Source organism: Pygoscelis adeliae, unplaced genomic scaffold (genome assembly GCF_000699105.1).
Source record: "Pygoscelis adeliae isolate BGI_AS28 unplaced genomic scaffold, ASM69910v1 Scaffold222, whole genome shotgun sequence".
NCBI lineage: Eukaryota > Metazoa > Chordata > Aves > Sphenisciformes > Spheniscidae > Pygoscelis > Pygoscelis adeliae.
Genome location: NW_008824309.1, coordinates 5,966,230 through 5,983,223, shown reverse-complemented (window position 1 = coordinate 5,983,223; position 16,994 = coordinate 5,966,230). Strand labels below are relative to the sequence as shown.

At 39.9% G+C, this 16,994-nt stretch overlaps 1 protein-coding gene across 39 annotated transcripts in view; it reads left to right on the top strand.

Moving 5' to 3' along the window:
• NEB (nebulin) overlaps positions 1–16,994 on the top strand; it is a 133,325-nt gene that overhangs the window by 43,184 nt on the left and 73,147 nt on the right. For 33 of the 39 annotated variants that reach the window (XM_009318966.1, XM_009319005.1, XM_009318989.1 and 30 more), the window contains 16 exons: positions 4,134–4,337; positions 5,084–5,188; positions 5,898–6,005; positions 6,943–7,254; positions 7,673–7,876; positions 8,355–8,459; positions 8,961–9,068; positions 10,017–10,328; positions 10,745–10,948; positions 12,027–12,131; positions 12,310–12,417; positions 12,804–13,115; positions 13,661–13,864; positions 14,068–14,172; positions 15,800–15,907; positions 16,573–16,884. In XM_009318966.1, the coding sequence (XP_009317241.1) occupies positions 4,134–4,337; positions 5,084–5,188; positions 5,898–6,005; positions 6,943–7,254; positions 7,673–7,876; positions 8,355–8,459; positions 8,961–9,068; positions 10,017–10,328; positions 10,745–10,948; positions 12,027–12,131; positions 12,310–12,417; positions 12,804–13,115; positions 13,661–13,864; positions 14,068–14,172; positions 15,800–15,907; positions 16,573–16,884 (2,916 nt within the window). Of the gene's footprint in view, positions 1–4; positions 197–546; positions 652–747; positions 856–3,129; positions 3,442–4,133; positions 4,338–5,083; positions 5,189–5,897; positions 6,006–6,942; positions 7,255–7,672; positions 7,877–8,354; positions 8,460–8,960; positions 9,069–10,016; positions 10,329–10,744; positions 10,949–12,026; positions 12,132–12,309; positions 12,418–12,803; positions 13,116–13,660; positions 13,865–14,067; positions 14,173–15,799; positions 15,908–16,572; positions 16,885–16,994 lie in introns of all 39 variants that reach the window. The other 6 variants (XM_009319001.1, XM_009319002.1, XM_009319004.1 and 3 more) reach the window with 5 other exon arrangements.

Genomic DNA, 16,994 nt, shown 5'->3' with positions numbered 1-16,994 from the left:
CAAGTCCGCCCTTCTGTGGCGGAGGGGCATTGGCTGGTCCCCAAGTGGTTCGCTGGACGATGAGAAGAATAAGAGGGCGAGCCTCATCCTGAGTGACAAGAAGTATCGGCAACACCCGGACACCATCAAATTCACGAGCGCTCCTGACTCGATGCCTATGGTGCTGGCAAAGCACAACTCTGAAATTATGAACCAAGTGAGATTTCCTTGTGTGTGCAACCTGACGGAAACGAGTGCATTTCCCAGGACTTTGGGCTCTCTCCTTCCAGGGCCTGGGTTTTGCAAAGTGGGGTATTGCATCCCTTGCATCCGGGATTTGTGTTCCTTGTTTTAGATCAAGTTCTATTTTGTGTGGTTGGAGCGGTGACTGGGTGGAGTGTGGAAAAGCAAAGGGTGAAGCGTTAGGAAGTTTTGGGACAGGAAGAGGCATTCCTGAGTCAGTGCGAAGTAGAGGCCCCTTGCTTCAGTTTGTTGAGCTAGTTTGCTCTGTGAGTTTGTTGCCCGGTGCTTGCGTGATCGTATTTCACGTTGTACTCATTTTTTCAGCGCTCGTACACATCAGCCTGGGAGAAAGATAAAACCAGCGTTCACATTATGCCGGATACACCTGGTATTTTGCTAGCCCAGCAGAACCAAGCGAACTTCAGTGAGGTAAGGTGTTTGAGCTGGGGTTAAGCGTGCGTCCCTGGACACTGCTGTGGCCTGGGAAGACGTGTTGCTTGAGGGGAGTGCTTGTTTTTCCTTCAGAAACTGTACAAGCTTGCGATGGAGGAAGAGAAGAAAAAGGGCTACGACATGCGGGCAGATGCCATTCCTATCAAGTCTGCTAAAGCTTCCAGGGACATTGCAAGTGATGTAAGTACACAGGAGCCCTTGGCGGCACGCCCTATCAGATAGTTCCCAGGTGCTTGCTGTTGAAGCCCAGGGTTTGCAACCTTAGCCAAAGAGAGGCTACCCAGCACTTGCCTGTCATTACCATTCAGCTAGTCCGTAAACGTGTTGGTTCTGGAGGGTCTGCCTGTAGCTGTCCCTGCATGTTATGGGTGTGTGGTGTTGCGAGGGAATGTGTAGCCAGTGTGGAGAGAGTAACAGCAGGAGCTGGGTGATGGACGTAATCCAAAGCAGTGTCCCTCCTGGGCTTGTGGCAGCGTCTCCTTAGGCAACAGACTGGAGTTTTGAGGTCGTGTGCTGCCCTCAGTACTGCCAGTCTGCACGCCTGTAATGTTGCAGGTACACAGCTGAGCTGGACATTAGGAAACAAAACCCAAACCAAGTTTTGTGTTATGACCGGGGCATTTATCATTTCTGTCTGGACTGGGGGCAGGTCCTGTCACTGTAGGCCAGTCATTACTGTGCCCCAGAGTATCTCTTCAGGGCTTAGCTCTGCAGTAGCTGACTTTACTCTCTTATGCAAGGTGCTGTAGTTCAGGTTTATTCCATTACTGTAAGGAGTTGAATTCAATCTCTCCGCAGTTTTACTTGACACTTCAGTAAGAGGCAAGGGAAAAAGTGTCGTGTTCATTAGAGAGCAACAGGTCCAGCAGTGCCTTTTCTGTGGTCAGGCTCTCCATAACCTGTACTAGGAAGTTGTTCACAATGCACTCCAGTAGTTTCCTGGACTACTTGCAGTTTGCTGTGCTGCTTTTCCAGCAGATGTTCAGGTGGTTGAATTCCCCTATCAGAATCAGGGCCTGCAAGTGTGATGCTTCCTGCAGTTGAAGAAAGAACTCTTCCTCAACACCCTCTCCTTGATCAGGTGGCCTGTAGTAGACAGCAATCACAAAGTTTCCTTTGTTTGCTTGGTCTCTAGTTTTCACCCATAAGCTCTTGACATGCACATTGCTGAAAAAGTGTCGTGTTGCCCCTTGTCACTTCCCAAGCTTAGTGGGTGTAGGTCTGCAGCTGAGGACACACATGGGGCTGGGAGAATAAGACTCCTGAGCACTGTGCAGGAGGGCCTGGTGCAGTGGAGTGTGTCAGCTGCTGTGGGCTGTGTGGGTGAGTGCAGTCAGGGCTGTGCAGGATGAGGCCCAGGTTGCCTGCTGGAGCAGTCCGGGGGTTTTCCCCGAGTTTTGCATCCCAGCTGCAGAGCTGGCCTCTCCGTGGGGATGCTTAGGTTGTGTGGAGACCCTGTCTGCTGGCATGCATCGCTCCTGGTTCCCGAGCTACCTTGGTTGGAGTTGCCGTCTGGGCCTCCATGTGCCTCCTGTGGCCCAGTGTAGGCGTGGGGTGGGATGGGAGTGTAGGGGACAAGTAGGGATATGCTGCGCTTAGACGCCTCTTCACGTGGTGATCTTGCCAGGCTCCATTAGCAAAGCGCTCGCTCACAGGCAGTGCTACAGAATAGCGTCAGCAGGGAGAAGAGCTGGCCTGAAACTTACTGAGCTTCTTTAACCCTGCAGTACAAATACAAAGAAGGCTATCGCAAGCAGCTTGGCCACCACATAGGGGCCCGTAACATAGAGGATGATCCGAAGATGGTGTGGTCGATGCACGTGGCCAAGATCCAGAGTGACAGGGAGTACAAGAAAGCCTTTGAGAAGCTGCACGCCCCTAATAGTGCAGGTAAACAGCTGAGCTAGACATTAGGAAAGACAACCCAAACCAAGTTTTTGTGTAAAAATAAAGGCAGTATAAAAGTAAATAATTTTTTATTATTATTAGGTATTAATATAAAAATGTATTCCATATATGTGTTTAGTATCTCTATTTAAACTTCCATGTCTGTCTCTATGCTCTTCCAGTTTTTATCTCCTGAATAGATTGACTAGGAGTTTATTTGGCTATTGTGCTTGAAGGCCACTGATTCTTTACGTAGGGGATATTTTTTGAACTTCAGGCCTTTCGTATCACTGCCGTAATTTGGAGACATCTTTGCTCTCAGTTGCTGAGTAGTAGCTGTTAATATGTAGGCCAGGGAGTTTCTTCAAAAATGTGAAGGTCATATCAGGTGGATAATGTTATGTGAATCTTTTGTAGGTGTACACTGCAGTTCATCAGCTGAATACTTTCTCACTCTAAAGTCTCTGTGGTTTCAGATACTAAGTTCTCTGGAGGTTGTGCCACAGGGGCTGCTAGGAACATAAAGAAAACTAAACTAATACTCACTGAACGTTTTTTTGCCTATAGTACAAGTATAAGGAAGGCTATCGCAAGCAGCTTGGCCACCACATAGGGGCCCGTAACATAGAGGATGATCCGAAGATGGTGTGGTCGATGCACGTGGCCAAGATCCAGAGTGACAGGGAGTACAAGAGAGCCTTTGAGAAGACGAAGACACACTTCAGTAGCCCAGTGGACATGCTGGGAATCGTGTTGGCCAAGAAATGTCAAGGGTTGGTCAGCGATATTGATTACCGTCACTATCTACATGAATGGACTTGCCTGCCGGACCAGAATGATGTTATCCATGCTAAGAAGGCCTATGATCTGCAGAGTGATGTGAGTACTCGCTGATAAGCGTTGGATTTCTAAAGTGTATGTAATTTCCTTGGAATATAAACTGTAGAATGTGCTTGAACTGTCTCTCTCATATGGTGTTTTTTCATATTATGTTTTGATTTACCTGTTCCAAGCAAGGTCATAGGATTTTTAGGAGTGAATGAATCTGTGTGTAAGGAAGGTTGAGTATTACGAAGGTTTATATACAGCTAATCAGTTAGCCGAATAGTAGAATTAGCTGTATATAATCCTTCATAATAGACAATCTTAATACCTTTATATGCGGGTTAACTGGAAAGAGGAAATAGCCTAGTATGACTTTTTTTTTTTAGTTGCATGACTTTAGTGGAGACAATTCCTTTGTTCTGTCTTGGAGAAAATGGTTTAAATTAAGACCTGCTGTTCTTAGTGGGTGAACATTTATTTGTTTGGAATGGATGTTACAGGAAAAGTTTATACTGACATTCAGGGTTTTGTTTTAATCCCTTTACTCTGACCATTCCCAGCATGTTGTTTGGTGAATGATACCTCTTGAAGACAGATAAGAGGTCTGAATCTAGGTTGCTAACAGTTTGTTTTGCAGATTGAACTAGGAGAAAGGCAGCTTACAGAAAGTAAGCATTAGTTGCATGGTATATATGAAATGTTTAACCAGCAATATTAATGAGACAGCTGTCTTTATTTTGTAATAGAACTGCTACAAGTCTGACCTTGAATGGTTGCGGGGCATTGGTTGGGTCCCAATTGGTTCCTTGGACGTTGAAAAAGCCAAGAAGGCGGGAGAGATCTTGAGTGATAAAATATACCGTCAGCCTCCAGACACAATCAAGTTTACTAGCGTCACTGATTCTCCAGAGATGGTCTTAGCCAAGCAGAATGCAGAGACAATGAATAAGGTGAGTCTTGATTCGATTAGGTAACACATCATCAGTCTCCGCCTAAACCCTGGAGACAGGCCTAGAAATACAGATGTGTGGTTGCTGTGTGAGATTTCAGCACAGCAAGGCTTTAAAAGTATGTTACATTCTTGGTAATCAACAGGTAACTTATTTTCAGCAAGTGCTAATTTAATAGTATCTTTCAAGTTACCAAGTTAAATTGGAATTATCAGTTGTGAAGCTTTCCACATACTCTACCGTGTATCTAGTAATGTTACCTAACTTTCACCTAAATTTTAATAGAGCTATTTGTCTAATAAATCTAATAATTTTTCAAGTTTATCTACTAATCTAGTAATTAATAAACTACTTGTTTTAGGGCAGTCTTTGAAATATCCGTATTTTAAATAATTCAGCATAGTAGTTAAAATGTAAAAGTTTTTCTGAATCTGTGGTCCTGATCTCAGATAAAACCATTTCCTCTTTCAAACAGGCCTTGTTCTTAGAGTTTAGATCTCTGTGTGTCTGATTAGCATTTTGTGCCTTTTTTCTAAATATTTTTTTTAACATAATTCTTTCTAGATTACTAATTCTTAACCTGGACATTAAGTATCTAGAGGAGTGAATATAAAATCTCATTGTTATATAAGGAATAAGGATTTTTTAGACTTGGACTACAGATCTGTAATTCTTCTTATGTTTTAGGAGATCTCCAAGTAGTCACGTTTTTTTCCCCCCTTTAACATACGTTATTTCTCCTGCAGCGTTTATATACTGAGGCTTGGGATAATGACAAGACACAAATCCACATAATGCCTGACACACCTGAAATTACACTGGCAAAACAGAACATGCAAAACTACAGTGTGGTGAGTGTGTTAGCTCTCCAAATGTAACTGGTCTGTTTCATGGCTGGATCATCAGTATTCTGATAAACCTTATATAGATGATACCATCAGTTTCTTTAAGTAACCCCCAATATTTATGCTCAAAATTGTGACTTTAAAAACGTCGTTTGCATATTTGTACAGTAGTGCATACATACAACAGTGAGCACTGTTGAGAATAAATTCCATGAGAAGTTGTGTGTCTCCAGTGAATTTTTGGGAGTCATTTCTGCCAGCATACATACTGGTGGGAAGACACAAAATTAATTCCAACATTGGAAACACCAAAAAGGTAATTTCCAGCACAATTCTGAAGAGCAGTGATCCCAGTGTTCAATGTTAGTTTAGGCAAATAAATTCACATCCATAAAAGGTGGCTTTGAAAAGTAAGTTTTACTCCACTTGTATAGAAGAATAATTAATCTCTAAAATTGTAGGCAATGTTATGTTATTTAAAGTATTGAAAGAAGAAAGTTGTTAGCTAATGTATTTAGCAAAGATCTTCCTTTGATAGGAATTTGTATCAGCTACTGATCTGGGGCTTTGAGTTAAGAAAATTAGATAAAGCTGGGTTAGAATAAATCTTAACACAATTTTTAAAATCTACTCTATTTACAAGCAGTTTGTTTTGCATAAAATGTAGTATATGGAACTTACTTACATTAACCCCATTGTTTAATTCTTCACCTAGAAACTCTACAAACAGGCCATGGAAGAAGCAAAAAAGAAAGGCTATGATTTAAGAAGTGATGCTATCCCCATTCAAGCTGCCAAAGCATCCAGGCAAATTGCCAGTGACGTAAGAAACTACTTTTTGTTTCTTTGTGTGGTGACATCTGGTCCCTGCAACCTGAAAGTTATCAGCTGGATTCTGTAAAAGGCATTTCAATGAAACTGTGATCTCAAATAATAGATTTTTGGAAGCAAATTATTATATATGCTTAAAGACTTAATTGTAAAAATTAAATGTTGAGAAGTTATAAGGACAATATAATGCTGCTATCATGTTAATTTTATAGCTCATAAACCCGTATCTTTAATTAAATCCTAACAGTATGTATATTATTATATTTAATAAGGGTTAAATATATTTAATAAGGAGAAGATTGTTTCTCACTAATATTAGTGAAATGTTTTTTCAAAAAAACTTGCGTAAAAATCTCTATTTAGGGTTCTAACTCAAATCTCAAAAATTTAATGTGAGAATCCATGTTATTAGCCCCAGAATTGCTTTGACAGTTTGGTTTTTTTGACTGTAGGTTATAGAGAAATTTGCAGAGTTTATTATTAGAATATTTAATATGAGTAACTGATACTTAGAGGTGATACAGAAATATAATATCGATTTATATTTCAGTACAAATACAAAGAAGGCTATCGCAAGCAGCTTGGCTTGCAATAAGACTATCTTCCTCAAGGTGTTTTGGAATAAGCTTTTAAAATAAGTTAATCTTTGCATTTTAATCTTAATAGTAAAAGAATGTGGAATATCAAACTTGTTAGTAAGTATGTGACATCAAATGTTTAGTTAATTGAAAGTGTGATATAGTTATATAAAAAATCAGAGATAATGATATCTGTAATAAAAATGTGTGAAAATCAGTAAAACTTAAAAACTAATAAAAGATCTAAATCATATTTTTCTCTAAACAAAATAGTAATGGCTATGTTAAACTGTGTGAATTATTTCTTAATTTATAAATACACCATGTGAATATGGATATACTTCATTTCAGTACAAATACAAAGAAGGCTATCGCAAGCAGCTTGGCCACCACATAGGGGCCCGTAACATAGAGGATGATCCGAAGATGATGTGGTCGATGCACGTGGCCAAGATCCAGAGTGACAGGGAGTACAAGAAAGCCTTTGAGAAGACGAAGACACACTTCAGTAGCCCAGTGGACATGCTGGGAATCGTGTTGGCCAAGAAATGTCAAGGGTTGGTCAGCGATATTGATTACCGTCACTATCTGCATCAGTGGATCTGTCTGCCAGACCAGAATGATGTTATCCATGCTAAGAAGGCCTATGACCTACAGAGTGATGTGAGCTCTTTTTGATTTAACTTTTTGGTGAGGAATGTATGTGATATTTTACATAGGTGGACCAGGCCATCACATACCAATGTGGTGGAACCAAATTTTCAAGGCTTATTTTTAAGTTTTATGGCTAATTGAAACTCAGATCTCCAATAGGATATGTTAACTAATTGGTATTTAAATTAAATTCTGTAATTCCAGAATGTGGGCTATTTATCATTTGCCATTCTGTGAAACTTGGATAATGGTTTCACTCTTAATGTAGATGAAATGCAGTTATTTTTTCTAAGATTTTCTCTAGGGTTTTGAATTTATTTGAATTAAAAGTTGATAGTGAGGTTACTTTACTGAAAAGGTGCACCATGTAAATTGCATTATTATTATTATTATTATTATAATAACCTGTGTATTTTTTCTGTAATAGAACTGCTACAAGTCTGACCTTGAATGGTTGCGGGGCACTGGTTGGGTCCCAATTGGTTCCTTGGATGTTGAAAAAGCCAAGAAGGCGGGAGAGATCTTGAGTGATAAAATATACCGTCAGCCTCCAGACACAATCAAGTTTACTAGCGTCACTGATTCTCCAGAGATGGTCTTAGCCAAGCAGAATGCAGAGACAATGAATAAGGTGAGTCTTGATTCGATTAGGTAACACATCATCAGTCTCCGCCTAAACCCTGGAGGCAGGCCTAGAAATACAATGGTCACAAGTAATGCTGAAGTTCAGAGATGATGTATTTTCAAATAGTGTGCTCTGTTTTTTTCAATCAAAACTATTAGGCCATGTAACGGAAGACTCAACTTTGTCATGATATTCTGCATATTACATCTTAATCTTTTCTTTGACATGTCTGTGCAGTGAGCAGTAATAATGCTTTGGTTTATTCATAATTCTTAAGTAATGTGGCAGTTTTCTAAGTGTTGTTAAATTTCCTTCGATAAATTATCTTTTTAATAATGGTACCTCTACCTGATTAAATACACAACCATTTATCCACGCTATATTTCCTATAAATTTACCTAGTATGCTCTGTGCTTTACCTGATTAATGAGATACTAACTTGTTTTGGAATGCAATATTAATCTCTTCCTGTATTCTTTCTTAGCATTTATACACTGAAGCATGGAATAAAGATAAGACCATGGTTCACGTCATGCCTGACACACCAGAAATCCTGCTAGCTAAACAAAACCAATTAAACTACAGTCAGGTGAGTAAAACTGAAGAGTTGAGAGAATTAAAGGATTTCTGACAAGTACAATTTTGTCATCTCTCACTTTTAATTAATATTATAATATTGTCAAGATGTTTAGTTTCACAAATTGCCAGCTCCACTGCTAAAATCAGAGTTGTTCTTTTGCTAGAATTTACCTCCTGAGTATCTAATTGGGCTTTTAAAGTATATTATCTGCCATAAATGAGAAATCATTTCTATAGCAAGGTATGGAAATAAATTATTTAATGTTTAGAATATTCCTTTCTTTGCCTTTCCTAAATGATTTCCAGTTTTCAAGTGTCTACAATACAATTACAAGATCTTTGAAATTTGCATTTTTTTATTTTCTGGAGAAGATAGAGCTGTGTTCATATATTTAAGTTGTCTCAACATTAACAATATTGTTTAGGGACTTAATTTGTTTTATTACACAAATGTGCTTAAGTGAAGTGTAATTTTGTTTTTGAAACAAAAATGTGAATTTTTTTCTCACAGAAAATGTACAGACTAGCTTTGGAGGAATCAAAGAAGAAGGGTCATGATTTGCGTTTTGATGCCATTCCTATTCAAGCTGCCAGAGCATCCAGAGAGATTGCCAGCGATGTAAGCAGGTTTTTTTATCATGTCTGTATGGATTTGGTAATGGAAAAGTTTGTTCCATTGTTTGTTCATGTAAAACCTTAAGTTTGTAGAATAGGTAATACTGAAATCCAGTGATTCTACTGCATGCCTTTAGTACATGAAAGGAATAGATAGCCAGTATTTTTATACGTGAGGTATATATCACAGTAATAAATAAATAAAATAATGTGAGGATTATTTCTATGCCCCCTGTAATAGTTCCATGGATGTCCATGGATGTTCAAGTAGGATGATCAATAAGGCGTACGAGTCTATGCTAGAGTTAGTCAAATTAATTTCTGATTCAAAATAGGAAATACTTTAAAATCTCTCCCCAAAATAGATATATTAGTAAATCAATTCTGAAAGTTCTAAATTGTTGTCTTTTCCTGTGGAAAAAATAGTTCTGTTGAAGTGTCATATTGAAATCCAAGATGTCTAAATACAAAAACAGGGAAAAAAGTATGCAATGACTATGACAGGTTTTGCTTCTGGGATGAGGAAATGTCACTGAGAGACAGAGGATAACAGTTCTTTATGCGCCTTGTTTTTCGATCAAGGTTGATATTTAATCTGTTAGTATTAAGACCAACTCAGACTATCTTCCTCAAGGTGTTTTGGAATAAGCTTTTAAAATAAGTTAATCTTTGCATTTTAATCTTAATAGTATAAGAATGTGGAATATCAAACTTGTTAGTAAGTATGTGACATCAAATGTTTAGTTAATTGAAAGTGTAATATAGTTATATAAAAAATCAGAGATAATGATATCTGTAATAAAAATGTGTGAAAATTAGTAAAACTTAAAAACTAATAAAAGACCTAAATGATATTTTTCTCTAAACAAAATAGTAATGGCTATGTTAAACTGTGTGAATTATTTCTTAATTTATAAATACACCATGTGAATATGGATATACTTCATTTCAGTACAAATACAAAGAAGGCTATCGCAAGCAGCTTGGCCACCACATAGGGGCCCGTAACATAGAGGATGATCCGAAGATGATGTGGTCGATGCACGTGGCCAAGATCCAGAGTGACAGGGAGTACAAGAAAGCCTTTGAGAAGACGAAGACACACTTCAGTAGCCCAGTGGACATGCTGGGAATCGTGTTGGCCAAGAAATGTCAAGGGTTGGTCAGCGACATTGATTACCGTCACTATCTGCATCAGTGGATCTGTCTGCCGGACCAGAATGATGTTATCCATGCTAAGAAGGCCTATGACCTACAGAGTGATGTGAGTAAACCGTTAAATTTACAATATATGATTAAATATACTGGGTCTTGTACAATAGAATTTTTAAAAGATATGTGCTATGCCTTAGTCGCTTGCATCAGACATGTTGATAGAGGTGAAACGTTTAATATTCTATCATCAAATTTATGTTTAATCCTATTTTCTCAGTCCTTAGCCTGATGCGTAATTTGTATGTAACTCTGATATTTGTGGGGTTCTTCAATAACTCTATTCTTTTTGTTATTTAATAATTATTTTACTAAATCTTCAAAAATAAGAATTGTTTTCAAAACCATATCCTGCTCCTATGCAGAAATATATATAATTGTTCATATAGACTAGGATATGCTTATTTATAATTATTTTAATATTTGATCACACTTGCACTTATATAATGAAATTTCAAATTTTTTCAGGCTGTTTACAAATCAGACCTGGAATGGCTAAGAGGTATTGGATGGGTTCCTATTGGTTCCATGGAAGTCGAGAAAGCCAAGAAAGCTGGAGAAATCCTGAGTGAAAGGAAGTATCGTCAACCAGCAGACCAAATTAAATTTACTAGTGTGACAGATTCTTTGGCCATGGTCTTAGCCAAGCAAAATGCTGAGATAATGAACAAGGTGAGGGTTTTTTTTTGTCAAAATCGCTAGTATTACTAGCTAATAGAACTTGTTCATGTGGTGAAAAATACAAAATACAAAGTGAGACTAAACACTTTTGTTGTGGACTTAGAGAAAACGAATGTCCAAATTCAGCCTTTGCACAGAAAAGCTCTTATCTCAGGGCTCTGTCTGAACTGAACACTTAGTAAAAATGTCCAGAAAAAATTCACCTAAATCACATATTTTTCAAGAGTAATACTAAAAATTTCGGTGAATTTCCCTCTTCCTCCCATCTCAGCTGAAATCCTATTTTTAAATGTTTGTTTGGTATGTTTTTTCTATTTTGTTAATGCTACTTCACTATACAAAGCTCATCTCTGACAGAACAGGCTAAATTTTTTTGCAGTTCTTAGACAATACTGTGAAATCTGCAGAAACGATGTTCCAGCAAGGTGTTAGGGTATGTCTAGAGGTGGTGGTGCCATGACCATGCTATAAGATAGGATGTAGCAGAATATTGAGGCTTTTACTGCAGCTGCTATGATGATGTATTGTTGATTGAATGTCATACTGTATGATGAACAAGTTATGAGGAAATGGCTTATGTTCCCTGGAAGTGAAGCTTCTGCAATTTATCTCAGACCTGGAGGATGAAAGTCACAAAGTACCTACTCCTTCTCTTTAATAAGAAACATCAATCAAACAACTCTTACAGATATGGCAGAATAATGAATATAGTTCTCCCCTACAGCAGTTTCCCAGCAATCCTAAATCAATCAATTGCTGGGCCAGCTTAGCCTGAGAAATAATGAGGAAGGACAAAGTTTCCTTCTTGAGCTTTCTCATTGAGTTTCAGTGAGAAAGTTTGCTATGTCAGGGTATTTAAATCTTGCTTGAACTACCCCTCGCAGTTTGTAAAATACTTTCTTTGAACAAATGTATTAGTTTGGTTATATATATCTTGTTCAGCTTCAAGATTACTTTTCTTTTATATCATGGATATATTTTTGATAACTACTGCTTTCAAATTTGCAGTCTTTCCATCATGACACACATAAAGAAACTTTTTAAAGGAATGTGTTTTCCTCTCTCCTAGCGTTTATACACAGAAGCCTGGGATGCAGACAAAACATCAATTCACGTCATGCCTGACACGCCGACAATTTTGTTAGCGAAGGCCAATGCAGCTAATGTTAGCCATGTAAGAACATATAAAAATATACTAAAGTAATGGAAATTCAGAAATTACGTAAGCATTTCTTTAACCATAAAGATCTTCTAAAGTATGCATTAATGAAAACTTTAAGAAAAAATTATGAAATGTAGACATTCCATCTTTCAGAATATTGAGAAGCCATCTTCTGTCTTCTTTTGTGTAGAAACTTTATATACAAGCCTGGGAAGAGGCCAAAAAGAAGGGTTATGACATGAGAGCTGATGCAATTCCAATCCGAAGTGCAAAGGCATCAAGGGATATTGCGAGTGATGTATGTTTTTCCTTCACATTTATTTTCAGTTAGCTTGCGAAACAAGAATGAAGTAATAACCTATGTACAACATAAAAAAACATGGTATATCAGATTCATCTTGAAAGCCTACTAACAAAGAATTCACTGCAGAAAGAAAATGGGCAACAGCTTACAAAAGGAACATTGAATTATAAATCCTGACATTAAGCAGATATTAGAAAAGAATAAACTACAATGAAAATAAACAGAAGTGGTGGAGTAAAAATGCATTAGGCATTTCTAAACTCTAAAAAAGTATATTTCATACCATGAAAAAATATATTTGTGATCAGCAGCAACATGAAATTATGGGAAATTCATCACAGATTCACTATTTCTTTTAATACTTCTTTTTGCATTTCCAGTACAAGTACAAAGAAACGCACGAGAAGCAGAAAGGCCACTACATTGGGTGCCAAACTGCCCAGGAGGATCCCAAGCTGTCGTGGGCTGCGCGTGCCATGTTGCTGCAGAACGACCGACTTTACAGGAAGGCGTACCATGATTCAAAGGCCCAGGTCCACATACCAGTCGACGCGATGTCAGTGCAGGCAGCCAAGGAGTGCCAGACGCTAGTCAGTGATGTTGACTACCGCCAGTACCTTCACCAGTGGACCTGTCTGCCTGACCAGAATGACGTGATCCATGCAAGGAAGGCCTACGACCTACAGAGCGATGTGCGTTTGTATAGAGATGTGGTAGTTACTACTGTTGCTGTTTAAGAGTGATGTGAGTAAGAGTAGCTGTAGAAAAGCTTCATGGCAGGCGCGTGAGGCTCTGTTTGTTAGTGACTGTGCAACTATCCTTTCAAATGATGCACGTTCATGAGCCTGCAGTCAGTCCTGGTATGTTTATTTTGATTTGTCTGGGTGATCCTTTCCAAATCAGCAGTGTTTTCAGCCTGGGGACCAGAAGTGTTCCGGGCAGTTCATAAGGAAGCCATGTTTTTTTGGTCTGCTGTAGAATGTTTGCTTGCAGTTTGCTTGTGGACTGCTTGCAGATTATGCCACTGGTTTTCATGTGGCAAGTATGTTTAAAAGTATCTTTGTTGCTGTGCAAGTCAGGGGTTTATCTGTGTGTGGGAAGGACCTGGTACGCCGCGGTCTCATTGACTGCTTGTTGCGTTAACTGTACAAGAAGGAGCTTGGGGAAAGGCCTGTACGAAACCTCTCTGCACGTAGAGTTGTCTCGGCAAGGTCAGTAACCCTTGGTTTATTTGTAGAATGTGTACAAGTCAGACCTGGAGTGGTTGCGAGGCGTCGGCTGGTTGACAGAAGGTTCTGTGGATGTGGTGAAAGCAAAGAAAGCCCAGGAACTCCTGAATGAGAGGTTGTACCGCACGCGGCCGGAGGAGATGAAATTCACTAGCATTACTGACACGCCAGACGTTGTCCAGGCTAAGATCAATGCTTTGCAGATCAGTGACGTAAGCTTACCTTTCACTTACCTTTCATTTATGTGATGACATTTCTTTTCTTTGTGGTGGAGAGTAGAATTTCTACCATGGGAATGACTAACTGGAAAGTATTGCAAATCAGAATTACCAAAGAATTTCTGCTGGTGGTTTGTTTTTTTTTTTTTAAGTGTTCAGACCATAGTGAAATGTCATTATGCTTCCTTTCTCCTTAGCATCTGTATCGTGAAGCCTGGGATAGAGATAAGACGCAGATTTCCATACCTTCTGATACTCCTGTAATGCTGCAGTCCAAAGCCAATGCTCTCAACATCAGCAATGTAAGAGAATAAAATCATTATGTGTGTGAAGCATTATTACATTAAGGGTATGACAAATGCTCTTCCAGTTTTTGGCCTGTGTCTTTTAGACTTCACTGTAAATGGTGGTGTACTAACGCTGTCTTCTAATGTGCTTGTATTCTAAACAGTAGATTACCTCTAGGGGCTCTTTAGGCAGTGTGTTGTTGACGAACCAGTGAGCAGTGTTTATGAACCAGACATTCATTAAGCAAGGTAGGCCGGAGAGGTGTTGATCTGGAATCCATGCCTTTGTATTCTCTCTCAGTCTGTGTGAATGTGAAATTGATGGAACTGCTTCCATGGAACATGCCAGCACTGATGCCTTTCATCCTAAACTGCGCAGATTCCTGAGGGTGTGACTCACGGAGTTGCCTGCCTTGCTTGATAGGCTGTGTGTTCATGAGCAAACTCCAAAGTTCAGTGTCCAATTCCACACAACTCCTCCCTTTGACAAAACTGGTAAATACTTTCCATGGAGTTGTTGTTGGAGTCTGTAGACTCGTCATCCCTGACATGTTTTGCAGATTTGTGATGTTTCACTCACTAGTTTTATGGGACTAACACACTGGAGATTCTTAAAGCTGGAAACATTTCCCATTTTGCATTTGCAGCAGGACTTGACTGGGGCTTTGCCTGAAAACTGTATTTACTCCCAGCCTTTCTTGATGTTGATAGTATGTTAAATATTTTTCAAAAGTACCTGATGTGATTGAATTAGGGGTGAAATATTTCAAGTGCTATTGCAACAGACATTTCACTTCCCCTGTTTTTGTCTTGCTCGTGTTTTGATGACTGTTTTTTTCTGAGTTCCTTATAGTCTGGCCTACAATAGCATTCAGTTTCCGAATTTTCACAGTCATCAAAAAAGAACTGAAGTGTGTCATTTACCCACCCGTACTAATGACAAAGTTGCCAGCTGGGCTGACCAAGCTTCTGCGGACTGAGATGCCACTAAAGAAGGAGCCCTCATGTTCTTGGGCTTGATGTCCTGGACAGGTTGGGTGTCACTAGACGCATGAAGGCACTTTGGTTTCTGTTCAGTCTCATAAACGGACTGAACCTCTCCGCCTACACTCGCTTTCTTGATAGGACTAAAAAAGGCTGGTAAAGAAAGAAGTCTCTAGCGGCTGTCAGGAGGCTTCATAACATAAGTAGGGTCTGGATACGTTTTGTCAGTAGAACAGGTGTTTTGTCCCCAGTAGCTATGACCCTGCAATCAGGTGTGTGTGAGCAGACTGTTGTAGGGTCATGCAGAATTCAATGTTGGTCGTGGAGGTGTACACTCTGTCAGTTGGTCTGCCTGTTTGGGGCCTGTGTGGTGAGCACATGCCTGTGGTCAGCAGTAGTCTGTTAGAGGGGATGTTGCGATGTGCTTTCAGGAATATTTCAGCCACTCTTTGTGTTTTGGATTTTGCACCTACTTTAACTTTTAACTCATAAGTTTTCTGTTAAGACACTTGCCAGGATCATTGTTGTAAGCCTGCCAGTTACAGGGGGCAAACAGAGCACCCAAGCTGTTAATTCCAGGAGAGTAGGTTTTAAGAAAAGGCATTGGTATCAGAGAGTCTTGACCGCATGTAACAAGGGTGGTTAATTTTCTTTGCAGAAACATTATCAGAAGGCCTGGGACGAGGCCAAGGCGAAAAGCTATGACATAAGAGCTGATGCCATTCCCATCAAACACGCCAAGGCTTCCAGAGACATTGCTAGTGAGGTACAGTCTTCTCTTAACGTGGTTGCTGCGTCTGTCTCTTCTTGTGTCCACTTCAGCAGTGGCGTGAGTGAAGTTCAGTTGAGCTAGAAGCGATGTACACTTTTGTGCTCAGGTGTTATTTTAAAGCCTGTTGTGAGCACCTCTTTCTTTCTACAGCTTGAAGCTGCCTATTGGTAAGTGCTCTGTGAATAAGAGGACATGCAATATGTTTGTGAGATTGCTCAGAGTGCTGGGTAACAAAGTGTGAATTTTCAGACACCAGGCAACAGTTTAAAGCTGATTAGGGCAGCGGTTGCTGCTGAATTCTTGCAGTTCCTGTAATCACCACTGTCAAATATTTTCTCTGTAAAGATGTGAAATGTGGCTGGTGCTCAGAGTGGTCTTACAGAGCACACAGGTGTCCGCTTCAGTACCATTTTTCGTTCTTTACGAGTGTTAAGAAAAGCCAGAGATATTTTTAAAAAATCGTGGGTGACTTGGGGAATGCCTTTTTTGAGAGCTTGAGGGCCTGCCTTTTGAGTGGACCAGAGCTTTGTCTGTGCTGAGGCAGAACCTCTGGGAAATGTGTCAAAGGGTTGACAGCTTAGGAAGCTGAAAGCCTTTTGTTCATTAGTCACGTTCAGGTGAGCAATGTGTGGCTGCTTACGTTGTTTCTGCATTTCCAGTACAAGTACAAAGAAACGCACGAGAAGCAGAAAGGCCACTACATTGGGTGCCAAACTGCCCAGGAGGATCCCAAGCTGTCGTGGGCTGCGCGTGCCATGTTGCTGCAGAACGACCGACTTTACAGGAAGGCGTACCATGATTCAAAGGCCCAGGTCCACATACCAGTCGACGCGATGTCAGTGCAGGCAGCCAAGGAGTGCCAGACGCTAGTCAGTGATGTTGACTACCGCCAGTACCTTCACCAGTGGACCTGTCTGCCTGACCAGAATGACGTGATCCATGCAAGGAAGGCCTACGACCTACAGAGCGATGTGCGTTTGTATAGAGATGTGGTAGTTACTACTGTTGCTGTTTAAGAGTGATGTGAGTAAGAGTAGCTGTAGAAAAGCTTCATGGCAGGGGCGGGGGGGCCCGTTTTTTA